Genomic DNA, 25,089 nt, shown 5'->3' with positions numbered 1-25,089 from the left:
AAGAGATTCGTTAGGTTAAGCAAGGTTAGCGACCTCGGACGGATATTTAACACTGTATGACCGCTAAGTTGATCAAGTTTAAATTTGAATTTTTTTCTTCAGATGCTATAGGTGGAATATAACTACTATGACTTTATGATTGTTGAGTTTTCGTGTCATTTATTCACTACAATTGTCAGATTTTGACTTAGTTTGGATTTTCAGAAGTTCATTTCAAACTGCTAATTACACAGACATGCGATGTTGAAGGAAATTGAGTTGTTTAACTCTCTTCACATGGGTGTCGACTGCAGACGCCAAGTTTCAAAATTTAAAAAAATTCAAACATTTCAGAAATGAAAATTTTCATGGCCATAATCAGCATGAAAAATGCATTAAAATGAGTACAAACAAGCCAGTATTGGTTCAGTAGTTCTTAAGATATCTCTTGATATTTTAAGAAAAATTTCAACACTTGAACTTTTTCTGTTGAAGCGCATGGTTAGCACGCAGAGCATTAAAACTGTTTTTACGCGTTCAGTTATTAAACGAATCCGTCGAACAAATGTTTGGTTATATATACGGAAACACAAGACCAAACAAGATAGCAAATCAGAGCAAATAGTGAATGCTTCCTAATTTCCTACCAAACAAAATCAACACACAGGTAATAAGGCAAGTTAACAGACAAACAAACAAACAAACAAATAAATAAAAAAACAAATAGTCCAACTGACAAACAAATTAGGAGGTTTGGGTGTTTTTCCTTTCAGAATCGATAGTCGTAGTGAAAAGTAACATATCACATCTTAATCCATGGATTCAAAGTTAGAAGCATATTGCACTCACATAGATATCACATTTGGTCTTCTCAGATCTTGGTATAATAAATTTCCTTGTAGTATTTGTATATTTTCGGCTAAAAAGACATCAATTTATACCGTAATGCTTCGATTTCTAAGGGAATAAAATCAGGTTTTGACCTGTTCGGCGTCATCTTGAAACAACCTTGCAGATTTGACGATAGAATTGTTATATAATAACATATGTGATCACAACCTCAACTAAATTTCCAATTGCTAATTCACAATATGGGCAGGTTGAGTTTAATGACCTGCACTTGATGAATTAACAAATGATTAATACAAAGAAACCAGACCTTTGCTCCTTTTTGTAATATCAATGTTAAACACGAAACACAAGAATCTATATGAGCCGTTTTGGTGCTTTGGGAGGGCGCCATTCAGACAATTTTTACACGACCATGGTGGATTTCCTTTATTCAAACTTTATTTCGTAAACTAAAAAAAAGAAGAAAAGGTGTATAAAAGAGATTGTGTTCAATAGGTTGTCGCAATAATACATGTAACCGGAGCATCAAGAAGCAATTAGCGGGGTTTTGAGCGCAGGGTAAAACACCGAGAAGGCCACGAACGCGGGGTTACACCCGGACACCTTTTCAAAACTGGGCTAGGTTATAGAAAGCAAACTATTAGCGGTCAAGTTGAGACTAAAGAATCGAAACGATTGAGTTTTGAGATCGTTGACTCCTGTTTAAATCCTGCCCATATGTCATGTTGTGTATTGTCTTGGTGTAATTATTGGTGACTACGCAGATTAGTGTAGGTGACAACACACCCATTAATGAACCAATTTGAACATCTGCAAAAAATAAAGCAAATGAAAATACAAAAATACTGATATTGGTACGCAATGGTTGTCCTTATTTGTCATTTTGTGAACAACAACACAATTACACACCTGTAACTGTGAACATTTGAAATATTACCAAAGAAATTAAATGTTGAAAGAGTAACACTGTTTTAAAATATGCTTACATTTTACTGTATGTGTTCTCATTGTAAAGTCTCCTTTGATTTATTTAAGATATCACAGCAATGACAATATGCTTTATTCACTGTTTGACAAGTATAAAAGCCACTAGCTTGTTTTGAAAGCACATGAAAATAAACATTCGACAAAAGTTATGAGAAATGTTCATAAAAGTTACAAGACAATTGACCAAATTGGAAAAAATGACAGTGTTATCTTCAGTAGATAGCATACTTTCTTAATGTTATCTTCAGACTCGGTATAGCTAACTTATTGTGTAATGTGATATTCAGTAAAAAGCATACTTACCTACTGCTATCTTCAGTAGATAGCAAACGTACATTATACTATCTTCAGTAGATAGCATATTTACTTGATGCTATAGAGATAAAGCATATTTACACAATATGTTATCTTCAGTAGATAGCATAATTATACATGTAATTTACGTGATGTTCAGTAGATAGCTTAATCATACGCAATGCTGTCTTCAGTAGATAGCATTATAGTTAAAAGGGGGTCTTTTGGAGCTGCCTACGTTATAGGCTATCTTCGGTAGATAGCATACGTGAATTATACAAATGAACGAACTTCATTCTTGGCGAACTCATTTCATCCGTTAATCATGGAAATTAACATTATGAGTAAAGAATGAATTCGACTTGCGTACATGAGAAACTTCAAGCACCATTCGACAGCTAGACCCATTCATAAGTCATTACAAGTGACATTGAGTTGACGAAACACCCTTACAGCAAAAATATCAGTTTGAATTGACGAAACTGCCTTCTTCAATCTGACACGGTGACACCAAATCATTGCATCTATCTTTCTATTCAAAAATCGTCTAAGGCAGTCCATGTCCACAATTAAACTGTAAAATGTCATCCGACAAGACAGTACGCGTATCAAATCAACTTATTCGGCTGTCACACTCCTACCTAATTTATTTCAACTCCATCTTGCTTCCGGCTTCAACGTTAACACAATTATAAGACTAGAAATAAACGAGAACCTCTTTCCTACAATTAGCAGAGCTTAATTGACCACCATTTTAAATCCCTATTGTATTAACATCAGTTAAAAAGTTTTTCTTGTTAAGCGTAACAAAATACTGCTATCTTCAGAAGATATCCTCTCTCTTGTCTCTTAGCTCCAAGTCCGTCCGGCCATATCAAGTGCTGGCCTAGGGGCTATGGATCTTGACACTATTTTCGCGCAATAGAGTGCAACAAAATGCTTATGAATTTTAATTGGTAAATTGAATCAACGTTGCATCCCCAAAAAGACTCATCTGAAATCGGCAATTCCATTTGAAATCCATACACCCCCTATTGAAGAAATAACCTTAATCCCCCACACAAAGGGGGTGAAGATTTCAAATGGATTCACCCAATTTAAGTATTACCCCGCTTGAACATGTTGAAATTCACACTCCCTGTGTGGAAGATTAAGGTCATGTCTTCCATAAGGGGTGTATGGATTTTAAATAGAATTGCCCAATCTGTTGTCATTCTATCTGACGGTCGAGTAAAACTTGAAGGATAACAATTGTTAAACTATACGTCATACGTGTGAGTACGTGTTACAGTTTTTGTTGTTAAGGGTAAAATCAAGCTTGAATGAACATCATTGTTTTAAAGTAAAAGCTTAAGTATAACCTGCAGGAAAAATCACTTAAATCTCATTCAAACTTAAAGCATGTTTAAACTTGTCTCTTTGTAACCCCAAAAAATCCAACTTTGAATCAAACATTTTTGACTATTTGCTTCTAATATCAGTTTGGAAAGTGTTAAATGATTTTATTGTGATATATACACTGACCATTGCTGAGTGAGCAGTGAACTTAGGGCAGAGCAAATATTGATTTTATTAGTTCTTTTGTAGCTTTAAGGCGTACGTAGATGGACGGAGCACCAAGTAACGACCACGTGTTTATGAGGTTGGCGTTGTTAAGTTCATGTTCAACTATAGGGTCAATCGCCTAGCTTGCCAATAGCTATAGCTACGGATAAAAACACGGCTGACCATTGGATCGATTGTTCCCATCTAATCTCAGGGGGAAAGAGAAGCGTTTTATTGACCTCATAATATGTAATATTCGCTCAGGGAGGAGGGAATTGTCCCAAATCCTCAGTGAAAGTAGCTCCTTAAACCTTTGGTAAAGATAACAAATGATCACTGGTACTCTGGTTTTAAATCACTGAACCAAATGGATTAAAACAAACACAGGCATATAATATAAGTTGGATATTGAGGATAAGAGGGGACAGGGAAAACAACAGAAGGCTGGAGAATAAAAAAGTGGGCAGTTATTATTTGTGGTCAGTGATGTCCAGTGTCCGGTTTTAGGCATTGAATTTAGGACAATTGGCGTTGTTGCAGGGTTGATGTATTCCCTGAAGGTTAAGGGTTGGATTTTCATCTAATAAACTTGTTAATCGTTATGGTAATCAAATACGTTGGTAACTGTGTTAATGCTCTGCGTGCTAGTCATGCCCTTCAACGGAAAAAGTTCAAGTGTTGAAACATTTTTTCAAAATATCAAGAGATATCTTAAGAACTACTGAATGCTTGTTTGTACTCATTTTAATGCATTTTTCATGCTGATTCCAAATATGGTCATGAAAATTTACATTTCTGAAATTTTTGAATTTTTTAACATTTTGAAACTTGTCGTCTGCAGTCGACACCCGCGTGAAGAGAGTTAAGGGTTACGCTTCCAAACCTTTTGTAATTAAAGAAGAAGAAGAAGAACCATCATCACAATGTTAAAAAAAGTGACCGTGTCATCACATTTGTACTTAAAAGAACTATTTTAAAAATACCTTTTACAAGGTCGTCATCTCAAAGAATCAATATATTACAGAGAACACAGATATGCTTCAGAAATCTTTCAATAACTATTTAAAACCTCAACAAAAATACGAGTGATAACTTGAAACTTTTGCTCCTCGGTTGCTTGTTCAATAGGACCCATTTTAATGTATATATCTTCATTATGTCCGCAATAGAATGTGCATTATGGTTGCGTATATTACAGCTATCTTCAGTAGATAGCACAATTGGTAAGATATATAATATCAGATTTATTTCTCATGTACACTGTAAAAAATTGTTTCTGAGCCCTCGGTTGCTCCTTCACTCCCATTTCAATGTATTCATGTTATGTATCTTCATCATGTCGGCAATGGAATGTGCATTACATGGATGGTTGCGTACTATATTACAGCTATCTTCAGTAGATAGCACAGTTGGTAACAAAAATATGAGTGATAACTTTGCTCAGCTCTCTGCTTCTTCAATAGGACCCATCATTTTACGTATCTTCATAATGTCCGCAATAGAATGTGGATTACATGGATGGTTGCGTATATCAGTATTACAGCTATCTTCAGTAGATAACACAGTTGGAGACAAAAATACGAGTGAGAACTTGAAACTTTTGCTCCTCGGTTGCTTCTTCAATAGGACCCATTTTAATGTATATATCTTCATTATGTCCGCAATAGAATGTGCATTATGGTTGCGCATATTACAGCTATCTTCAGTAGATAGCACAATTGGTAAGATATATAATATCAGATTGCTAACTCATGGTCTCCGATATCTTTTTCATGTACACTGAAAAATAAATTGTTTCTGAGCCCTCGGTTGCTCCTGTCTGTATTCATGTTATATATCTTCATCATGTCCGCAATAGAATGTGCATAACTGCATATATATTACAGCTATCTTCAGTAGATAGTACAATTGGTAAGATATAATATCAGATTACTAACTCGTGCTCTCCGATTTCTTTCTCATTTTCACTGAAAAAAATTGTTTCTGAGCCCTCGGTTGCTCCTTCAATCCCATTTCAATGTATTCATGTTATGTATCTCATCATGTCCGCAATAGAATGTGCATTACATGGATGGTTCCGTACTATATTACGAGGGTTGACAAACAGAAGGCCTTAACTCACTTTTGGCCATTTTGAGATTTTGGTACCAAAATAATCTGTAATACCCACAGATTCTTAAAATCATAAAGCCTTAACTCAATCAACTTCCTATTGCATCTATATATCACAATAATACTTGGTCACATTTCAATGTAAAATATTATTTCTCAAAAAGGCACTTTTTGAGTTAAGGCCTTCTGTTTGTCAACCCTCGATTATAGCTATCTTCAGTAGATAGCACAGTTGGTAACAAAAATAAAATCTTTGCTTCTCAGCTCTCTGCTTCTTCAATAGGACTCATCATTTTATGTATCTTCATCATGCCCGCAATAGAATGTGCATTATGATTGCATATATTACAGCTCTCTTCAGTAGATAGCTCAATTGGTAAGAAATATGTTATCAGATTGCTAACAATGAGAATATTTACATGGATGGTTGCATATTTACAGCTATCTTCAGTATATAGCACAATAAATATTGGAAAGAAATATGTTACCAATGAGAATATGCCTTACATGGATGGTTGCGTATATTACAGCTATCTTCAGTAGATAGCACAATATTGGTAAGAGATATGTTATCAGATTGAGAACTCATGCTCTCCGATTTCTTTCTCATGTACACTGAAAAAAAATGTTTCTGAGAAAGTTCTTTCTGCTCTTAGAGAAAACGACTGCTGTATCAACTCTTTTGAAAAAGTATGTATGGCATGAATCTGATCATATAGAAATTCCCCTCCTTATATACTTCTCAACCGCGGGCATAGAACAAAAGAATGGATAGGCATTTTCTTGCAAAACTATCCTTCATTAATTGTACAAACAATGTTTTTGTGTAAAAATCTATAAGTTTAACATTCATCGCCTGATGACCACTGACCAGATTTATAGATACGCAAAAAGTTGTTATTTTAAGAGGATATCAAAAGAAAAAGAAGTATTAAAATATTGATTACGACACTTGCGTATACATTTCAAATTTCAAACAAGCGAAGGAAAATTGAAATAATATTCTATGCATGTCCTTGGCAATGAATGGATTTATGAAAATAAAGGCAAATTAACTAAGACCGGTCGGCTAAATAAAACGTGTGGGTTCATATTTTAATTATTTACATCTTTGTTGCATCGTTAACAAGCTTAATATATTTCCTTCTTTTGACCATATCGATTGGAAAAATATCAAATGAATTTTAAAAATCTATAACCTTGGGTACAATAACAACTGGCGTTACAAAACAAAATTGTTAGAAGAAAACTGCTGACGAGAATAAGGCGTATTTGAGCTTTTGTTAAAGAGCAAAACCATGAAATTGAGGCGACAATTTAGCGGAATTTATAAATCAATCGCTAAAGTGATGGGCGATTGTCTTGTGGCCGTTGAACTGGACGGTATAATCGACGCAAAAGTATAACGATTCCTCTAAATGGTCGGTGCTCAGTCGCTAATATCGCTCGCGATTAATTCATCCATCCACGTTTAATTCATCTCAAATATGATGTGTAAAATTTCATTTTAGAATGCTGGAATATCTTAGAAAAAATATAGACGGACGGACTTACATATTGGCATGACAGGAAAGGCTTTCAATTTGAACGTCTTAAAGCAAGCTTGGTTTAACAAACTAAATAATGACCATTTGCAACAGTTTATAGTTGTGCTTGACTCGAAATTGTTTTGATAGTGGAAATGATTAGTTTTAAAGTGAAATTCATAGAGAAGCCATCATATTTATGACCAGAGGAAAAGAGCTAATGCGTTTGGTAATGAATGGGTGATAAATGTCTTGTGGGTTTCAATATTTACGCTTGGATTTACAAATTGAAATCGCGAGATGTTGTGATAGAGCTATCAGTATTTGGACAGGGTTTATATCTTATTTTGTTTTGTATGGTCATCTATTCTCTTTTTCCGCCTCTTCTGGTGATTTTTAATGTTTTTTTAAATATTTTGTTAACAGATTATACAAGAAGAGCGACGCACCATGTCTAGTTATATAAACATCTTCTTTCGCTTTGAACCACGCGACGTTCACGATCTTATGTTTCCGTGTCCACTCTCCTTTTCTATTCCTAACATCTCTTCTCCATCCAGTCCACATCTTATCTCTGCTTCGTCTCGTCATGTTTCCCCATGTTGAATCTCGTCTCGCATTTTGCCCAATTAGGGCAAATATTTTGGACAATTTTTGGGTGTTTTTTGTTGAAAATTGGTATACTGATGGGTAGCAACACCAGCAAAAAATATATAGAGAAAGTCAGCATCCGAAAGTCTGCGTGGCACATCCACGTACAATGTTTTTGAAGACCCCCCGGGCTTCATCTATATCTGCTCCCGTCTCATACCCGCTCCTATATCATCTCGACTTGTCTCTTCTCTTCTCTTCTCTCGGAAGCTCTTCATGTAGTACACTACTCTCCAGTTTTTGTCTCGTCTCGTCATGTTCCCCCATGTCTAATCTCGTCTCGTTTTCTTTCTCGACTCGCGTTATCTGTTCCCGCCTCGCGTCTCGTCTTCTCTCGGAAGTTCTACATGCAGTATAATATACTCTCCAGTCCACCTGAGTCTCGTATCATCATGTTTCCCCATGTCTAATCTCGTCTCGTTTCCTTTTTCGCGTCCTCTGCTCCCGCCTCGTACCCGCTCCTATATCGCGTCTCGTCTCATTTCTTCTCTCGGAAGTTCTTCATGTATACATGATGTAAACCCGTCCACTACTATTTTTGGCCTTCTCTACTCATGTGACCAGCTCAACGGCATTGTTTGAAATTACTAATACTGTTGTTCTAATAATAGAGAAACATTTTAATATTGAAAAACTCAATGTATTTCTGATGTCAACCTTTGTGAAAATTTGACTGTTTGCCATACACTTCTTAACGATCTAACAATGTAAACAACTAGTGTTTTGAAAGACCATACATTGTGCCCTATACACGAGTTGCTCTAATTACTAAAACGAGTAAAGATGAAATAAAGGCCAATTCAATACCTGAAAGCGTTAATATTTTGGTACACATGTTGCTTATTTTGGTCACAACGTTACACGATTTTCGTTATGACGAAATTCAAAGAAATCGAAAGTCTTTGGTTTTAAAAACATGACATTATGAATTTGAACTTATTGAACCATGATGGTAAATACAATAAATGTACGATATTTTAGACAAGGCATTTTCAATCCACGTTTTTATTGACTTGTGTGTTTTATGAAGTATTTGAGCTAGAAAATGCAGCGTTACTTAAGGGTCGTGTAACCGATCAGTGCAGTGAGCATAAAAATATGTAGGCATATTGATTGCGAGTCTTTGAGATACCTTTAAATTTCATAAACTTGCATGTTGTTATATAGTATAGCTATTGTATTATATATTTAAGCAGAGCATGATGCTTTAATATAAAGACGAGCATGATACCATTTTTTATAAGTTTCTTTGAAACGAAAGCGTGTAGCTGTTGTGTTAATAATAATGTTTGCAAACAAACGAACGTTTGGTTGAATAATACCAAATTTGGGCTATTCTAGTTGAAATCCATACACCCCCTATGGAAGACATGATCTTAATCTCTCACACAGGGTGTGTCGATTTCAAATGGAGCCACCCATTCAGGTGACAACATTTGAAATTCATACTCCCTGTCTACATGGTGTAGAAGATTAAGGTCATGCCTTCCATATAGGGATATATCTGATAGCTTTTATAATTATGTGCAATATAATATTTTATGTTTTTCTTATGCTTATTTCTTGTAAAATTTTTATGTGTAATAGTAAATAATATTGATGTTTTAAGATTGTAAAAAGTAACGCAATTTGGCTATTTGCCACGATGTTATTTTCAATAAATATGAAATGAAAAATGAAAAATGAAATGTATGTGGATTTCAACTGAAAATGTCCTTTGTATTTCACATACACACAGTTTATTTAAACATACATGTATGTTATGGCTGGTTTGCATGAACAGACAAACCCACCACAAACACACAAACAAACAGGCAAACAAACAAGTAAAACCCTTAAACACTTTTCGGCATTTTCCTTCACTGCAACAAAAAACGCCAAGAAAATTTTGAGTCGATATAGTCTTTATTGACTTTGATACCTACGCTCTTGTCGACACAATATAATTGATGTACAGTGAAATGTTACATTCTGTTGTGCAAAAGTGCAAAAATAGTATCATAAATAGTATAAATAAATGCGGACTTTGCTTTATAATATTGACATCAGCATTCTGACAAAACTATAATATATAATATCAGCAGTAGATAGTTACTTCATCAACAATGATATCAGCAGTAGATGGCTATTTCATCAACACTGATATCAGCAGTAGATGGATACTTCATCAACACTGATATCAGCAGTAGATGGATACTTCATCAACAATGATATCAGCAGTAGATGGCTATTTCATCAACACTGATATCAGCAGTAGATGGATACTTCATCAACACTGATATCAGCAGTAGATGGATACTTCATCAACAATGATATCAGCAGTAGATGGCTATTTCATCAACACTGATATCAGCAGTAGATGGATACTTCATCAACACTGATATCAGCAGTAGATAGTTACTTCATCAACAATGATATCAGCAGTAGATGGCTATTTCATCAACACTGATATCAGCAGTAGATGGCTACTTCATCAACACTGATATCAGCAGTAGATGGATACTTCATCAACAATGATATCAGCAGTAGATGGCTACTTTATCAACAATGATATCAGCAGTAGATGGCTACTTTATCAACAATGATATCAGCAGTAGATGGATACTTCATCAACACTGATATCAGCAGTAGATAGTTACTTCATCAATACTGATATCAGCAGTAGATGGCTACTTCATCAACAACGCTCTGTTTTAACAAAAAAGAACACACTCAAATTGGGCAAAATACGAATATAGTATAATTTATAGTAGGCCTATAAATAGTTTGCTTTCATATATAAGCTATTTCATAATTGCACCAATATAAGTAAACATGGGTAAACTATGTAAATACGTAAATATTTAGTGCAAAAGCCTCACTATAATGAAAGACAGAGATAAAAAGACTAACTCGCGTATGAAATTCTGACAACATGGACAACTAGACAGAAAATGTCGTACTGCACAGGTTGGCAGCCAATCATGGCGCGCCTTTGCCCAGACATCAGACGCGAACTAGTCTTTTTATCTCTGTCTTTCATTACATAATAGATTTACATAAACAAACTAAGGTGATGACCATGACCAAAGACAACCAACACCAAATTTGGAAAAAATAAATACATAAAAGACATCCCTGACCTGGAAAGATCACTTTGCTTTCACTTGTTTGAATACACTGTACTTAAATAATTATGATTTTCATAATAGTAATACAGCGTAGACAAAACCAGACACGCCGCTTATCACTTTACATCTGAGCCTGGTCCTGTTGGGCATTCCTACTCGGAGCCCCGAGACTGGGAAAGAGCACCTTGCTACTATACGTAACAACAAAATCATATTGGGGAGGTGTCTGTCCGCGTGTGTTTCGAAGGCGCTGTTAAATGTAATTGACAAACTTATAGGCTATCATAGAGAACAATGGAAATAATTTCGGGTTGTCTTGATATTACGTTTTGAGAAAGCATGTGTTTCCTTGCACACGGTTATCTATTGAAATATCGAGGTATTATTTTGAGTCAACATCATGCATCGTCACCGTGAAAGCTACACAGCGCCCTCTAAACACAACCCTTTTAAAACACCTTCCCTTTTTAATTGAACAATGAACATTGGTTTTAAATGACATCATATCAAGCGAGAAAGAGAGATACTGAGAGAGGGAAATATAGAAGGGGTGGAGTGAGGGGGGGGGGAGATCTAGACTGGTATAGGGTGTAGAAACAGAGATAGAGGAGAAAGATAGAGAGGCTTAGCAGAATATAAGGCGATTTTCAATTTATAATTTAAACTATATACATTCTCAAACACAAAAGTGTTGCTAATATACATTTGTTACATTGATATAAACAGGATGTTATTCTCCTTATCCCATACATTATTACATTCACATAACAGACTATTCGATTGTGTGCTTCCAAATTGATTCTTTACTAATTTAATGGTATATGCTGTTAAATGCATTATTTTGCTATTGCAGCAATAAAAATTACTTTTAATCCTAGACACCGTACTCCTGGAGTCCTGGACATTAACAAATCTTTCACATAGAACGTGATACTCCATTTTATCTGTTGCTATATAACTTCCTTTATATATCTGCAAACATGATAGACATGATAGTTCAAAGGAAGACATTTCTTCCTTTGAACTACAATAGAAAAGATTGAAATTCCAATCTGTAAAAACTGTGGCATACGAATCCATCGTAGAATAATAATTGTGGTAGAGACACCATTTCCCCGCAAAATGGTACTATGGGCTCATGTATTAACATACAAAATAAGCTCATCATGAACCCATATTACAGAACCATTTTGCGAGGAAATGGTTCTTGCTATGACTTTTCCTTTCATTGGACAGATTTTGTATGCCACATTTAATGGAAAATCAATCTGTTCAATAATACTATAGTTCACATGGTCAAATCAGAAAAAACAAAACGATTGCAATGATGAATTTTGTCTTATAACGGCAAGTAACATAAAACTGATTCCCTTTGAATACAGGGACAAAACGGACACGTAATTTCAGTCAAGATTCTAATAAACATTAATGGAATTGCAAAAAAGGTAATCATTTGATTATTCGTCCTAACGCCTTCGACACCCAAAAGCATACATTTTTGTTCAATATCAGCACATTAAATATAATTGTTTTTTCAACTTGGCAAATCTGATTTGTTTGAGATTCTCTGATAATCAATTCAATCATTTAAAATATATTCTTCATATCTCCTTCGCCACACAAAAAGCATATCACTTTTGTACAATATCAAAACACATTATCGTTTTCATCAAATTTGAAACTTTCAGATGCTCTGATAATATAAGTATAGTCTGGACAACTTTCTTTTCTAGTTGTTGCAGACACCCGAGAAATCGGATAAAAGTTTGTTCTTGAGTTTTTGTATAGTGCAGCTCACTGAAAAGATGCCCGTACCACGCGGTCGTTTAGCGGCTGTGTCGGTCTAAAGTTATCCACAAGGAATCCTTCATCTCCCCGAGCCGGAGCTTCGCCTTTTAGATGGTTCTTTAGTCGTCGGAATTCCTCCATCTGCAGTTGAATAGATAAAAACAAGTAATCATTTTGGAGAAATACTAAAATGTATAACCATACACGAAACACGGAACCTTCGTATTGCGCATATCAGCTGAGTATCAGCAAAACATTTATATCTCTTTTCTTTGCACGGTAATGGCAATAATTTGTATACGAAAAAGAAGCAGAAGGACCAATTGTCATGAATTCTTTAAAAAAAAGGCAAGAAATAAATAACATTTCCCTAAGCATGTTTAAAAAATGAGCAAATAAATAATGCCTATAAATAAGCAATATGTGAATGAATAGGTATAACCCACAGTGAAGAGCAGAGCAACCGACAATGACATGGACAGGGACGAGGGGCAATACAGTCTAAGATCTGCATGGAGTCTACAATCTCTTGGAATTAACTACTCAGTGCCGCCGAGAACCATTACGGACCCGGGGGTAAAATGATCGCACGGACCCATTAAGGTATGATTCCTTTATTTTACGGGTCCTTTAAGACCCCGGGCCCGGGGGTAACGCACCCCTTAACCCCCCTTGTCGGTGGGATAGATAATGAAAGACAGAGATAAAAAGACTAGTTCGCGTCTGAAAGTTTGACAACTAGACAGAAAATGCCGTACTGCGCAGGTGGGCAACCAATCACGGCGCGCCTTTGCCCTGTCAGGGCCTCTGACGTCAGACGCGAACTAGTCTTTTTATCTCTGTCTTTCATTATAGTCCTAAAAGAATATTTAATTTATCGAAACTTACCTGTGAATGTGAAATAGTCAAAGGGTATCGGAACAGTATCCACGTGACATGTTCAAAGCACGGTGGTGTTGTGAGTGAACCCTGGTATGTCCAGAAATCTCTCAGTTGAGGATCTAAAAAGAATAACCAACAATATTATCAACTTGACATGCTTGATACAATCATGCTTCTATAATTATTTTTTCCCTCAGTCAGCTTATAGGCCTATAATAACAATAAAGTTCAGTAAACTATTTTGAAACGTTTATTTTTATGTATATTTATTGGGGACTGACCGCTAGTCTGAAAATAAGAGTCGCTAGTCCGAAAATGAGGGTCGCTAGTCCAAAAATGAGGGTCGCTATAGTCCAAAAATGAGGGTCGCTAGTCTGAATATGAGGGTCGCTCATGAATCCGGAAATGAGGGTCGATATTCCAAAAATGAGGGTCGCCAGTCCGAAAATGAGGGTCGCTAGTCTGAATTATGAGGGTCGCTCATATGAATCCAAAAATGAGGGTCGCTAGTCCAAGTAAATTTGTTGACTAGCGACCCTTAGGACTATAGCAAACTTTAGGACTAGCGAATGTAAACCATTTTATCTTAAGGAAAGCTTAAGGCCTTATTGATAAGCCTACTTGGAAAAAATGTTAATTTTGCATAAATATACACTAGACTGCTTTGCAATCCCTTTTTGATAAACAATCCACACCAGCTATGCCATTCCATGATACATGCTACATCCCCAGTGACCACACTGTCCTTCTCGGGCGTCGCGGTTTTCAGCTGAAACGGTTTTTTGCTCTGAACATTGTGAGATGAGTTTAATAGTTGAAGTATGAATTTCCAAAAGGGGCTACGGACCGTTTTGCTGAATCGCTTCACAATGTCGGTATCCCCCGAATAACCTCAATATGTGGTTGCATGGGATTAACAAACATATTTAAATCTTGCGATATTTGGTAATAAATGTCATAAAAGTAAGCAACATAAATGTAAATGATCATTAAAAACCTCAAGAATGCTGACGACTTGATCTGACTTTATTTCGTAGGCGTGAGACAAGTTGTCAGCGGTGGAGTCACAAAAGTTGAGTCCTAACTGGGTCATTGTCAAGTTCTATACTGATGGAATTTTAATGGAGATAAATACGGCGAATGTCATGTTTTATAAGTCTACACGATGTATGAAAATATATAAACCGTGTAGGCCATAACGTGCGGGTTAAAACCTATGCTCTTTGGAACATTATTACCACTTTGTTTATCTTAAAACATCCATGTTTTAAACGTGCAGAACTTGAAAATCCATGTCTAAATTTGCAACAGTGCGAACGTTAGATCAGATTTCAAACCGTTCTAGATACAAACGGCACAGTTGAAAAACACTCAAAGTAAAATTTGATTGTCTTTGCCGAATCATCTTATGCAAATGTGGATCATGCTAAAGATGTGTACAAACTACACTGAAACAGACTTTTACCAGAGTTGCCAAGAAAATGTAAAATAGACTTTTAGCTTACCAGGAAAATGTTCTTAAAGTTTATCGCACATCTTTGAAAATGTTTGTTCCGAGGTTTTACTATTTCACAAAGCGCAATTGCAAAGTTTAAGGTCTTGGATTTATGTCTTGATTTTATAGGGGTAGGTTTTATAGGTCTAGGTTTATAGGTGTATGTTTTATAGGTCTAGATTTTATAGGCCTTATAACTTATAGGTCTTGATATTATAGGTCTAGGTTTTATAGGTCTAGGTTTTAAAGGTCTTGGTTTTGTAGGTCTAGGTTTTATAAGGTATAGTTTTTATATGTCTAGGTTTTATAAGTCTTGCTTTTATAGGTCTAGGTTTAATATGTCTTGTTTTTTATACTCGGGTCTATGTGGTTTTATAGGTCTTGATATTATAGGTCTAGGTTTTATAGGTCTAGGTTTTAAAGGTCTTGGTTTTGTAGGTCTATAGGTTTTGTAGGTATATGTTTTATATGTCTAGGTTTTATAAGTCTTGCTTTTATAGGTCTAGGTTTTATATGTCTTGTTTTTTATACTCGGGTCTATGTGGTGTTATAGGTCTTGGTTTTATAGGTCTAGGTTTTATAGGTCTAGGTTTTATAGGTCTAGGTTTATAGGTCTAGGTTTTATATATCTAGGTTTATATGTCTAGGTTTTATAGGTCTAGGTTTTATAGGTCTAGGTTTTATATATCTCGGTTATTATGTCTAGGTTTATATGTCTAGGTTTTATATATAGGTCTTGGTTTTATAGGTTTTGGACTAGGTTGAGTTTATAGGTGTTTGTTTCATAGGTCTTGCTTTTATAGGCCTTAAGTCTTAGCTCTTTGGGCCTTAGTTTTACAGCCACGTGATAAGTTGTTGAAAACTAAGCAGCTTGAATGAACTTTGTTCCAACTTATTATTTGCTGATGTTTGAAAAGAATTTTTATCGTCACAGGTTTGTTATAAGATGAGACACCAGGCTAAACGAAGCACAGATGCTAGCAGACATGGTACTTAAACATCACTTACTCACTTTGGCGCCATAACATTCAATTTCAGCTCCTATCAATCATAACTTTTCATAAATGGGCACATGTATGTTAATCAAATTCCACGATATCATTTAACCAGGAATCTATTGCTCTATCTTCTTGAATCATATACACTCAATATAAAGTCAATATGATAAGTGGCGCACTCTTTTAGTCATATTTGTCTTAAAAACTTTGTATGATATTCCGACTAAATCAACAAAACATGAATGATCCGAGCCACGTGTACGGGCGGCTTGCAAACCATTTTTTCTCCGCTCACCACTTAAGCGACATTTATACCATAATTTTTCGCTTTTTATTCAATGACTTTAGAAAAGAAGAGATAATGTTATCTAATTGATCAACTTTTTTGCTCGTGTCATACTAGGCTCTAATTTTAATTCATGAGCATCATCGCATTTGGTTAAGTTACATTTTTGAATAATCCCTCCAGATCACAGACATCATATCAACACATCGTTAATATATATACCCAGGATCTGTGGTATACCGAAAGAAAAAAACAAATGTGGTGCTAACGGATGTGGCATGGTTTACCACTAAATGTCATTTTCATAATTTTCGTAACTTTTGGAATATAATTCGGGGAAAAGAACAGTAAAACATGTTTTATAGATGATTTGACATGTGTTTACATTTGGTACACCTTCTGTTGGTCTGAGATATAAACAAAAATTGCAGAAAAAGACCCGGATATTACAATTTCATGTCAGAACCTCTTTTTTTGTCTTTATTAGACGATTATTCACTAGCAGGCTATGTTAGCACACATATTCCACTAACAAAGGCGCAAAAACTGGATTTTGATGATTTTTACGACTAATGAGCAAATCACTGAACAGTCCTTTCATAGTATTTTAAGAACTCTCGCTTACTCGTATATCGTTACAAATAAATGAAATATATTCTATTCTATACGTACCGGGTAATAAACAGTTCGGATTAAATGGAGTAGTTATCGTCAAACTTCGACCCTAAGATCAAAAACAAAAAATCGTCAAGGTTAGTTTCTTGTGGAATCAAAAATAAACAAAATAATAAAAGGAAATGTGCAAACAAGCAATCAAGCAAGCAGGAAAGCAAGCAAGCAAACAAGCAAGCAAGCAAGCAAGCAAGCAAGCAAGCAAAAGCAAGCATGCAAACAAGCAAGCAAGCAAGCAAGCAAGCAAACAGGTAAGTAAGTAAAAACAACAAGCAAGCAAACAAACAAATATACACGTATATGTGCCAACAAATGAGCAAAATATCGTAGAATGCATTGATGACTTTTCCTTTTGCACACCCCATGACGTGTTCTTCGTAACACCCGTATACCTTAAGAGTTTTGTTGTCTTTTTTCTCTCTTTCTTTCTTTTTATGTGATGTATTACGGACTTGAATTTATCATACAACTACATTCTATGTTTATACGTCTGGCTTGGCTCTGATTTTTTTTAATGATTTTTATATTTTATGATATAACGAAAATCAACCAAACGAAGCGAGTTTACTAGTTGAATTTAAAGATAAAAAATGCACTTGCATTATATTCAATTCTAGGTTAGTTTAATTATTAATTCTCACATTAATATCGTATTTTACCGATATCACGTACCGTACCTTATATAGAAATTTGAAGTTGGAACATTACTAGTATATAAATGGGAAACGTAGCTGAATTGATTAAAATGGCAAAACCTTTGTATTGTCCTTCAGTAAAACAGTTGATATTGTGAAGTACGTTTGCACAATCGTACTTAATTAAACCTTTTACTGACAAGACTTTGACACTCCAAATGCAAGCTGATTTCAAATACAAAAAGTGGCGTTAAAACTATCACACTATGACTTCTGTAACCGACATAAGATCCAAGCAAACACCAGTTAAAAAGGAGGAAATTTGAACTTTCAAAATGATCCCAAGTGACTTAATTATACTTCTGTCTATCTCTACATCCCGAACTGGTCATATTGACATTAGTTATTACAGTTCAAAAGCAGAGTAACTAACTAGTGAAATGTGTTAAGTGAGTGGTGGTATCAGGTGTCTAAAAAGCGAGCAACGGATGCGATAACTAACTCTCTCTGCTTTCAGCGCTTTTCACCCGTGTTCCTGCTTGTTTTACTACATTATAACAAACCCTCACGCCGTCTGTCTCTTAGATTTTATTATTGGTTTTCAACTAGTTTATTTTATTGCAACATTATCTACGTATCATTGAGTGTATTTTGTCTCTTTCCCACATGTTTAACTTGCTTGTTATACCATGCTGTTATAAATCCTCACGCGGTGCCGTCTGTCCCATAGAATTGTTTTCAAAGCAGTTTATTTTTTGCTGTAACATTATTCTATAATATCATGTGCTGCAGTTTTTTTCCAGTTATTGCATTGCGCAGGGACAAAGCAAAAACGTGCGTCAAGCTAATATTAAGATTAACACAACTTGTCGACATATTTATTGGTGCATTTCATACTTTAAGAGACGAATGTCCAAGCGTCTCATTCTTATAAAAGTAAGATATGACTAAAGCTCTGTATTTCGTTCCCTGCTATAAAACACAAAGACACGATCATGTTGGTTGTGCAAAAGATAACTTAACTACAGCTGTTACTGTCTTTAACCTAAAATTACGTAATTCATTTGGCATTCCCTTTTAATTATCAGAAATTGTTTCAAAGTTGTTTTAAAGATTACTATCTTCATTAGACAGTACATGGGAAACACGCCATACGCTTGTTATCTTCAGTAGACAGCACATGAGAAAGATGATATTACGTTGATATCTTCAGTAGACAATACAAAGAAAAGAAGGCATACGCTTGCTATCTTCAGTAGATAGCACATGGGAAACACAAGTTGCTATCTTCAGTAGACAGCACATGGGAAACACGACATACACTCACTATCTTCAGTAGACAGCACATAGAATATTGCACATTAGGTTTTGTAAACTGTTCCTAGATATGCAACACAAAAACACAATCGTCGTGTCTGTTCCTAAGTTACCTCAACCAAATTTGTAACATTTGGAACTTGAATTATGTGACCCTTTTGGCATTTATTTATAAGCCGCCAGAAGGTTGTTTCAAGTTCGCCAATTTGGAAATCAAATGTCAATATCGACGATATGGACATCAAATGCCAAAATCGTCAAATATTGATACAAATATTAGAATTTAGTGTGCTAGGTGCATGGAATACAACATGACATTTATTTTCAATAGATAAACGATATCTAAACATGCCAAACGTTTGCTATCTTCAGTACAAAGACAATATGGCATTTGCTTGCTATTTGCAGTGGATAGTACATAGAAAAAATTGCATGCGCTTGCTATCTTCAGTAGACAATACATAGAAAAGATGGCATTTGCTTGTTATCTTTAGTAGACAGTACATGGAAAATACGATATTTGCTTGCTATCTTCAGTAGACAGTATATAGAAAATATGGCATTTGCTTGCTAACTTCAGTAGAGAGTACATGGAAAAATAACATGCGCTGGCCATCGTCAGTAGACAGCATACGCTTGCTATCTTCAATAACAACACTTAGAAAAGGTGGCATTTGCTTGCTATCTTCAGTAGACAGCACATAGAAAAGATGGGATGTGCTCACTCATTAGACAGCACATAGAAAATATGGTATTTGCTTGCGATCTTCAGTAGACACTATACATAGAAAATATGGTATTTGCTTGCTATCTTCAGAAGACAGCATGCACAGGGAAATGTGTCATACGCTTGCTATCTTCAGTAGACAGCACATAAAAAGTATGACATTTCCTGCTATCTTCAGTAGATAGCACAAAGAGATGGCATACGCTTCGCTTGCTATCTTCAGTAGACAGCACATAAAAAGTATGACATTTCCTGCTATCTTCATTTGATAGCAGAAAGAGATGGCATACGCTTCGCTTGCTATCTTCAGTAGACAGCACATTAAAATGACCATGGTATTAGTTACATATACCTGCATGGACTTGCATAAATATACTTGCATAAATAGTTTTGTATCCTTGGTCAATAGGTCACAATATTTATATTGAAACATATATTAGGAAATAATTAAGAATAAGACTTTGAAAAACAGTACTGTATTGTTACGGCTACTTTTCTGGATTTGTTATTATATAATTTTGATGTGGGTAATGAATTTTTGAATTCAGAATGATATCAAAGACGAATAAACACTTAAGGGTCTGATTATATGATCAAAATCCTGTCCTTAATATAAAGAAACTTGGGTTTATTAATTTGACTAGCCTAGCATCTTCACAAGATAGTGATCTCCATACCTCATTACACTCAATCCCCTTCTATACAATTTTTCACAGAATTAATTTACTCATCCGCGTAAGACGGCGAATCTTTTTCACAACTCGTCCATAAGACGGAAATTAAATCTCATTTCCACCTCGGACCTGTTTGAGTTTCAATACTTGCGCTTTTACGATTCTGTAAACACCGACGTTCAAATAAAGCTCTAGTGAAGTTCCTGTCGCCGTGTGGTTAAATAGAGCATAGGTTACCTAAAACTACCTTTCAATAAGGCTCCTTTTATTACCTGTTATACACATGTAGGATCCGAATCGTTTGGAAGGCTTCTTCATAAGTGTTTATCAATAACCAAACATTGTCGCGCGTTTAAAGTGTGCTCTTAAGGAAGCTAATAATATCTATTGATAGGTTTCGCGAGATGAATTTGTAAAATCACGACTCCTCCACTATTATATACACACTCTTGTGCAACAATACGGGTATTAGTTACATGGCTTTTGAAAAGGCCTTAACCGGCGTTTTAACAACCAAAGACATTTTAAAAGCCTCCACTATTATGTTTCAATTTCAAAAATAAAATTAATTTAATCGCGACTCGTTTTTCATAAAAATTGGCCTTCTCGAAGAAGTCGTCATTTGCCTTTCTATTTGTGCAATAGAGGCAAGTTTCTTGCTATGCTAGCGGGGTTTTACTTGTGTTATTTTATTGAGTGCGTCAATTAACCTATGCCACGATATTTTGTCGTACAGAGCAGGCCTCGATATTGATGCGATGTCTACTTGCCATGTTTAATTTCACTTACTTGAGTAACTACGGTTGTAAAACAATATCGCTAATTTGGTCTTTATTTAATTATGATGCTCAAAAACATTCCTTGCCATTTGTTGCCAATATTTACGTAACGGATATCGTTACCATTGTTTGGCTGGTACATGTAGACTCTCAGATGGAAACTCGTCTCTGCCGCAGGGACTTACTATTTCTCCTTCTGTCTCCCTTTTTATCCCTTCCTTTGCTTTGCCTTACTTTAAGTTGTATATCAATGTTGTGCAAGAAAGCCATACCTGTGTAGCTGCCAGGTGTCATATGCGTATAATATATAATTGAAGACCGAATTAAAAAGAGTAGTTTACGTCTGACGTTAGGGCAAAGGCGTGGCATGATTGGTTACTGACCTACGCAGTACTGCATTTTTGGTCTGGTTGACAGGACGTCAGACACAGTCTTTTTAATTCGGTCTTCAATTATAGAATGCAGAAATTATCAAATGTCTATAAGGCAGCTATTGTAGACAGGGTCTCGCCCTTTAACCCTTGGTATATCGATGTTGTGCAACTCTTAACACACACTGGACGAGTATGTCTTTCTTCCAGAAAAACGCGCCCCCGCGCAGCATTGATATCGGTCTTGTGTTATGATAGGAATTCACCAGGCTAATTAAGCCATGATGGAGCACTTCGAGTGTGATAGTGTTAATAGATGGTCTCTCCTTAGCATTCACGATGATTCAATTATCACAAGAGTAAAATTGGACGTTTTATTGTACGGAGAAGCTCTAAAACTATTAAGATCTCAATAACGTAGCCAGTGTAAAGTGTGCCGAAAGCACATCGCCTCGAGTGTTTCGTAAACTATCTCAATCAAGTGGCAGCATGGCTTGGCGTATTGACGGGATAACCTGTTAGTGTTTCACTATGTCTGGTTTGTTTTACACTTTTAAGATACTTAAAAACAAAAGTTAACCACTGAACAAAAGAAAATTCACAGCTTTGAAAAGAAATATCAAGGGGATGTTAGAACTTTACTAGAAGCAAAACTCCGCCAGCATATCAAGAAATTGCCTCTAGGATAACCTGTTAGTGTTGCAGCACTTCTGCTTTGTTTTACACTTTTAAGATGCTTTAACACAAAAGTTAATCACTGAACAAAAGAAAATTTACAGCTTTGAAAAGAAATATCTTATCTAGGGTATGTTACTTATTCGTTACTTTTATGGATGCCTACCATATTTGATAGCCGATTTATTTTCTTTATATGTCAACTCAACAGTAAATGCTCAATATAATATCTGCTGAAGATAAGCAATCTCCTGATTTATTTCGCGTGTTTCTCTCCACCAAAAGCACCCATTTCTACCATGTATTTTCTTTTATTAGTGCTATCTACCGAAGATACTGCAGCATTTGCCATGTTTGACTTTCCGTGTTTGTCTCTACCAAAGATAACACATTTGTTGTCTTGGATAACGAGACAGGTGCTTTCCGTATAATGTCACCTGTTCTCTCAAAACCTCTACTATTTTACTTGAATATGTGCATGCTATCTACTGAAGATAGCAAACTTGCCATGCTTGTTTTATCGTATTTCACTTTACCACAGATGACGATTTTCTATCATGTTATTTTAACAAGATATTCTATGTCAGATTTAAAATAAAAAGAATTACTATAAAATAATTTTAAAAAAACTAAATCTTTTGGTTTGTTTCACACGCTGCGTTTTGGAGAAATCAAACGTCTGAAACGTTTCAATCTTCCCTTTTCAATCCAAATATGGTATATTTATCACTTTATGTCAATAAATCCTGCATAGCTACTGAAGACATAATTATCTAGTACACTGTCCCCGTTGATTTTAGTCTAGCGTACTTTTCAGTGCTAAACAAAATCCCCATGCAGCACCATTCATAATTTCATTTTCATAATACGAATATGCAGAGAAACATTAAATTGCATCAATATTATCTGGTAGTGACCGAGTTGTAAACTCAAAGTCAAACTTTCCACATTTCTGGCCTGATAAAAATGATATGCTGAAAAACAGCAACAATCACACGATCTTGATTTTGTTTGCTTTCTACTGAAGATAACAATCTGTTTGATTTCTGTGAAGCATCAACAAAATAACATTGTTCCTCGCAAAACATTTTAAACAGGTTATATTTTGGGTTTTGGTTTTGGTAAAAATGTTTTAATTACATTAAATGCCGGGTTTTATAACAACACATTTAAAATGTTGTCAAAATGGTATTGTAAAATATTTTTTTGCAAACACTTTTTACCAAATATTTTGTCAACACTTAATATTATGTTATAATATTTTGCAGTAAGTATCTTAAACATGTGTTTGAATTTGATGAAAACGCTTTATAACGTTTAATATATAACCCGACATTAAACGTTTTCTGGCAACCTTAACTAACTTTTTTCAAATAATGTCGAAAACGTTCTGTGTTGGTTGGGTTGTTATGTTTGATGTTGTGTGGTACTGCACTATCTACTGAAGAAAAGAATACCATGATTTTGCGCACTATCTACTTATACCGTAAAAACTCGATAGTTAGCATATGTGCATACTATCTGAGACAAGAAGGTCTCAGCTTACTATCCAGCGCGTTTAAAACATGCAAACATGAAGAGCCCCGTCCACAAAAGTGTTAAGGGTGTGAGCAAATCATCGATACACATATAGTTATATACGAACAAAATTAACCAGCAAATGTGTGTCTCAACCCCATTAGCTCAGTTGGTAAAGCGCCGGACTTTGGTACAATTTCAAGATTTCAAAAGCGCTCGATAGTAAGGACATTATGCTTACTATCGAGTTTTTACGGTATGTTTGAACCTCTGTTAATATTTTATTATTTCTGTATCCTATGCCCCCCACTGAAGATTATTGTCAAACAAAGTGAACAACGGGTGTTCTTGCTGTTCAATAACACGTAACTGCTTGAGTGCAAATTCATTTTAGCGTGTGAAAATGCTTCACGTGCCCTTAGTTGTTTAACAAACTGTAACACAACACACCAACCTTATAGCTACAGATACGAGTATGAAGTATACCCACATCAAACATGATAACATTTAAGTGTTTCATTTCATGAGAAAATTACAAACTCAATTCGTAACAGATTTTGTTAATTGTAACGTTAAACATGAACAGGTTTACCGAAGATAGCATACTCGCTCCATGTTTTAACTCGCAGTGCTGTAATATTTTGAGCATTCACGTCCTCATGGATGAAACCAGAACCATGATAACATTGATAGATGATAATGTTCGTTAATTGACTCAAATTGGCCATTGTTCTCACGACATACACTGTTAAAGCGAATGCTTCATTAAATGTGTGCAAATGCATTAAATTATGCAAACATCGCGCGCAGAACATTTGTCAGTGTTAACTAAACACATGCATCTCACTCGATAAATGTAAATTGTTAAATTAGTCGCGGAAAGTCGGTATCTTATTAAGTTAACGCAGTGATGAAACTTGAAGTAAGTTTGGTAGGAAAAGAAGGAAATGAAGAAGGAGAGAGAAAGAGAGAGATGGGAGAGAATGTAAAGAAATGAAAGAGAGAGGAGTGAAAAATAAGGAAAGTTTTGTTGGAAATGACGAGGGAGATATAGATGGAGGGGGTGGAAACAGAGTGAGAGAGAATGAAGTAGAGGGAGGAGAGAGGGCAAGATGATGGGAGAAAGGGAAAGGGAAATGGGAAAAGGGAGAGAGTGGAGGAAAAGGCAGGAGCAGGGAAGGAGGAGAGAGATAATGAGGGGAAGGAAGAAGAGAGA

General features: G+C 35.4%; 1 protein-coding gene across 3 annotated transcripts in view; it reads right to left on the bottom strand.

Annotated features, from left to right (window-relative positions):
• Positions 1 to 11,062: 11,062 nt before the first annotated feature.
• Positions 11,063 to 25,089, bottom strand: part of LOC140135763 (carbonic anhydrase-related protein-like) — a 62,451-nt gene continuing 48,424 nt past the window's right edge. For all 3 annotated transcript variants that reach the window (XM_072157378.1, XM_072157380.1, XM_072157379.1), the window contains exons 7-9: positions 17,178 to 17,229; positions 13,733 to 13,845; positions 11,063 to 12,985 (exon numbers count right to left, since the gene is read on the bottom strand). In XM_072157378.1, coding sequence (XP_072013479.1) covers positions 12,851 to 12,985; positions 13,733 to 13,845; positions 17,178 to 17,229 — 300 coding nt within the window. In that variant the 3' untranslated portion in view covers positions 11,063 to 12,850. The remainder of the gene's footprint in view (positions 12,986 to 13,732; positions 13,846 to 17,177; positions 17,230 to 25,089) is intronic.

Source organism: Amphiura filiformis, chromosome 16 (assembly GCF_039555335.1).
Source record: "Amphiura filiformis chromosome 16, Afil_fr2py, whole genome shotgun sequence".
Lineage (NCBI taxonomy): Eukaryota > Metazoa > Echinodermata > Ophiuroidea > Amphilepidida > Amphiuridae > Amphiura > Amphiura filiformis.
The sequence above is the reverse complement of the archived record's forward strand: the minus strand, read 5'-3'. Positions and strand labels throughout refer to the sequence as shown.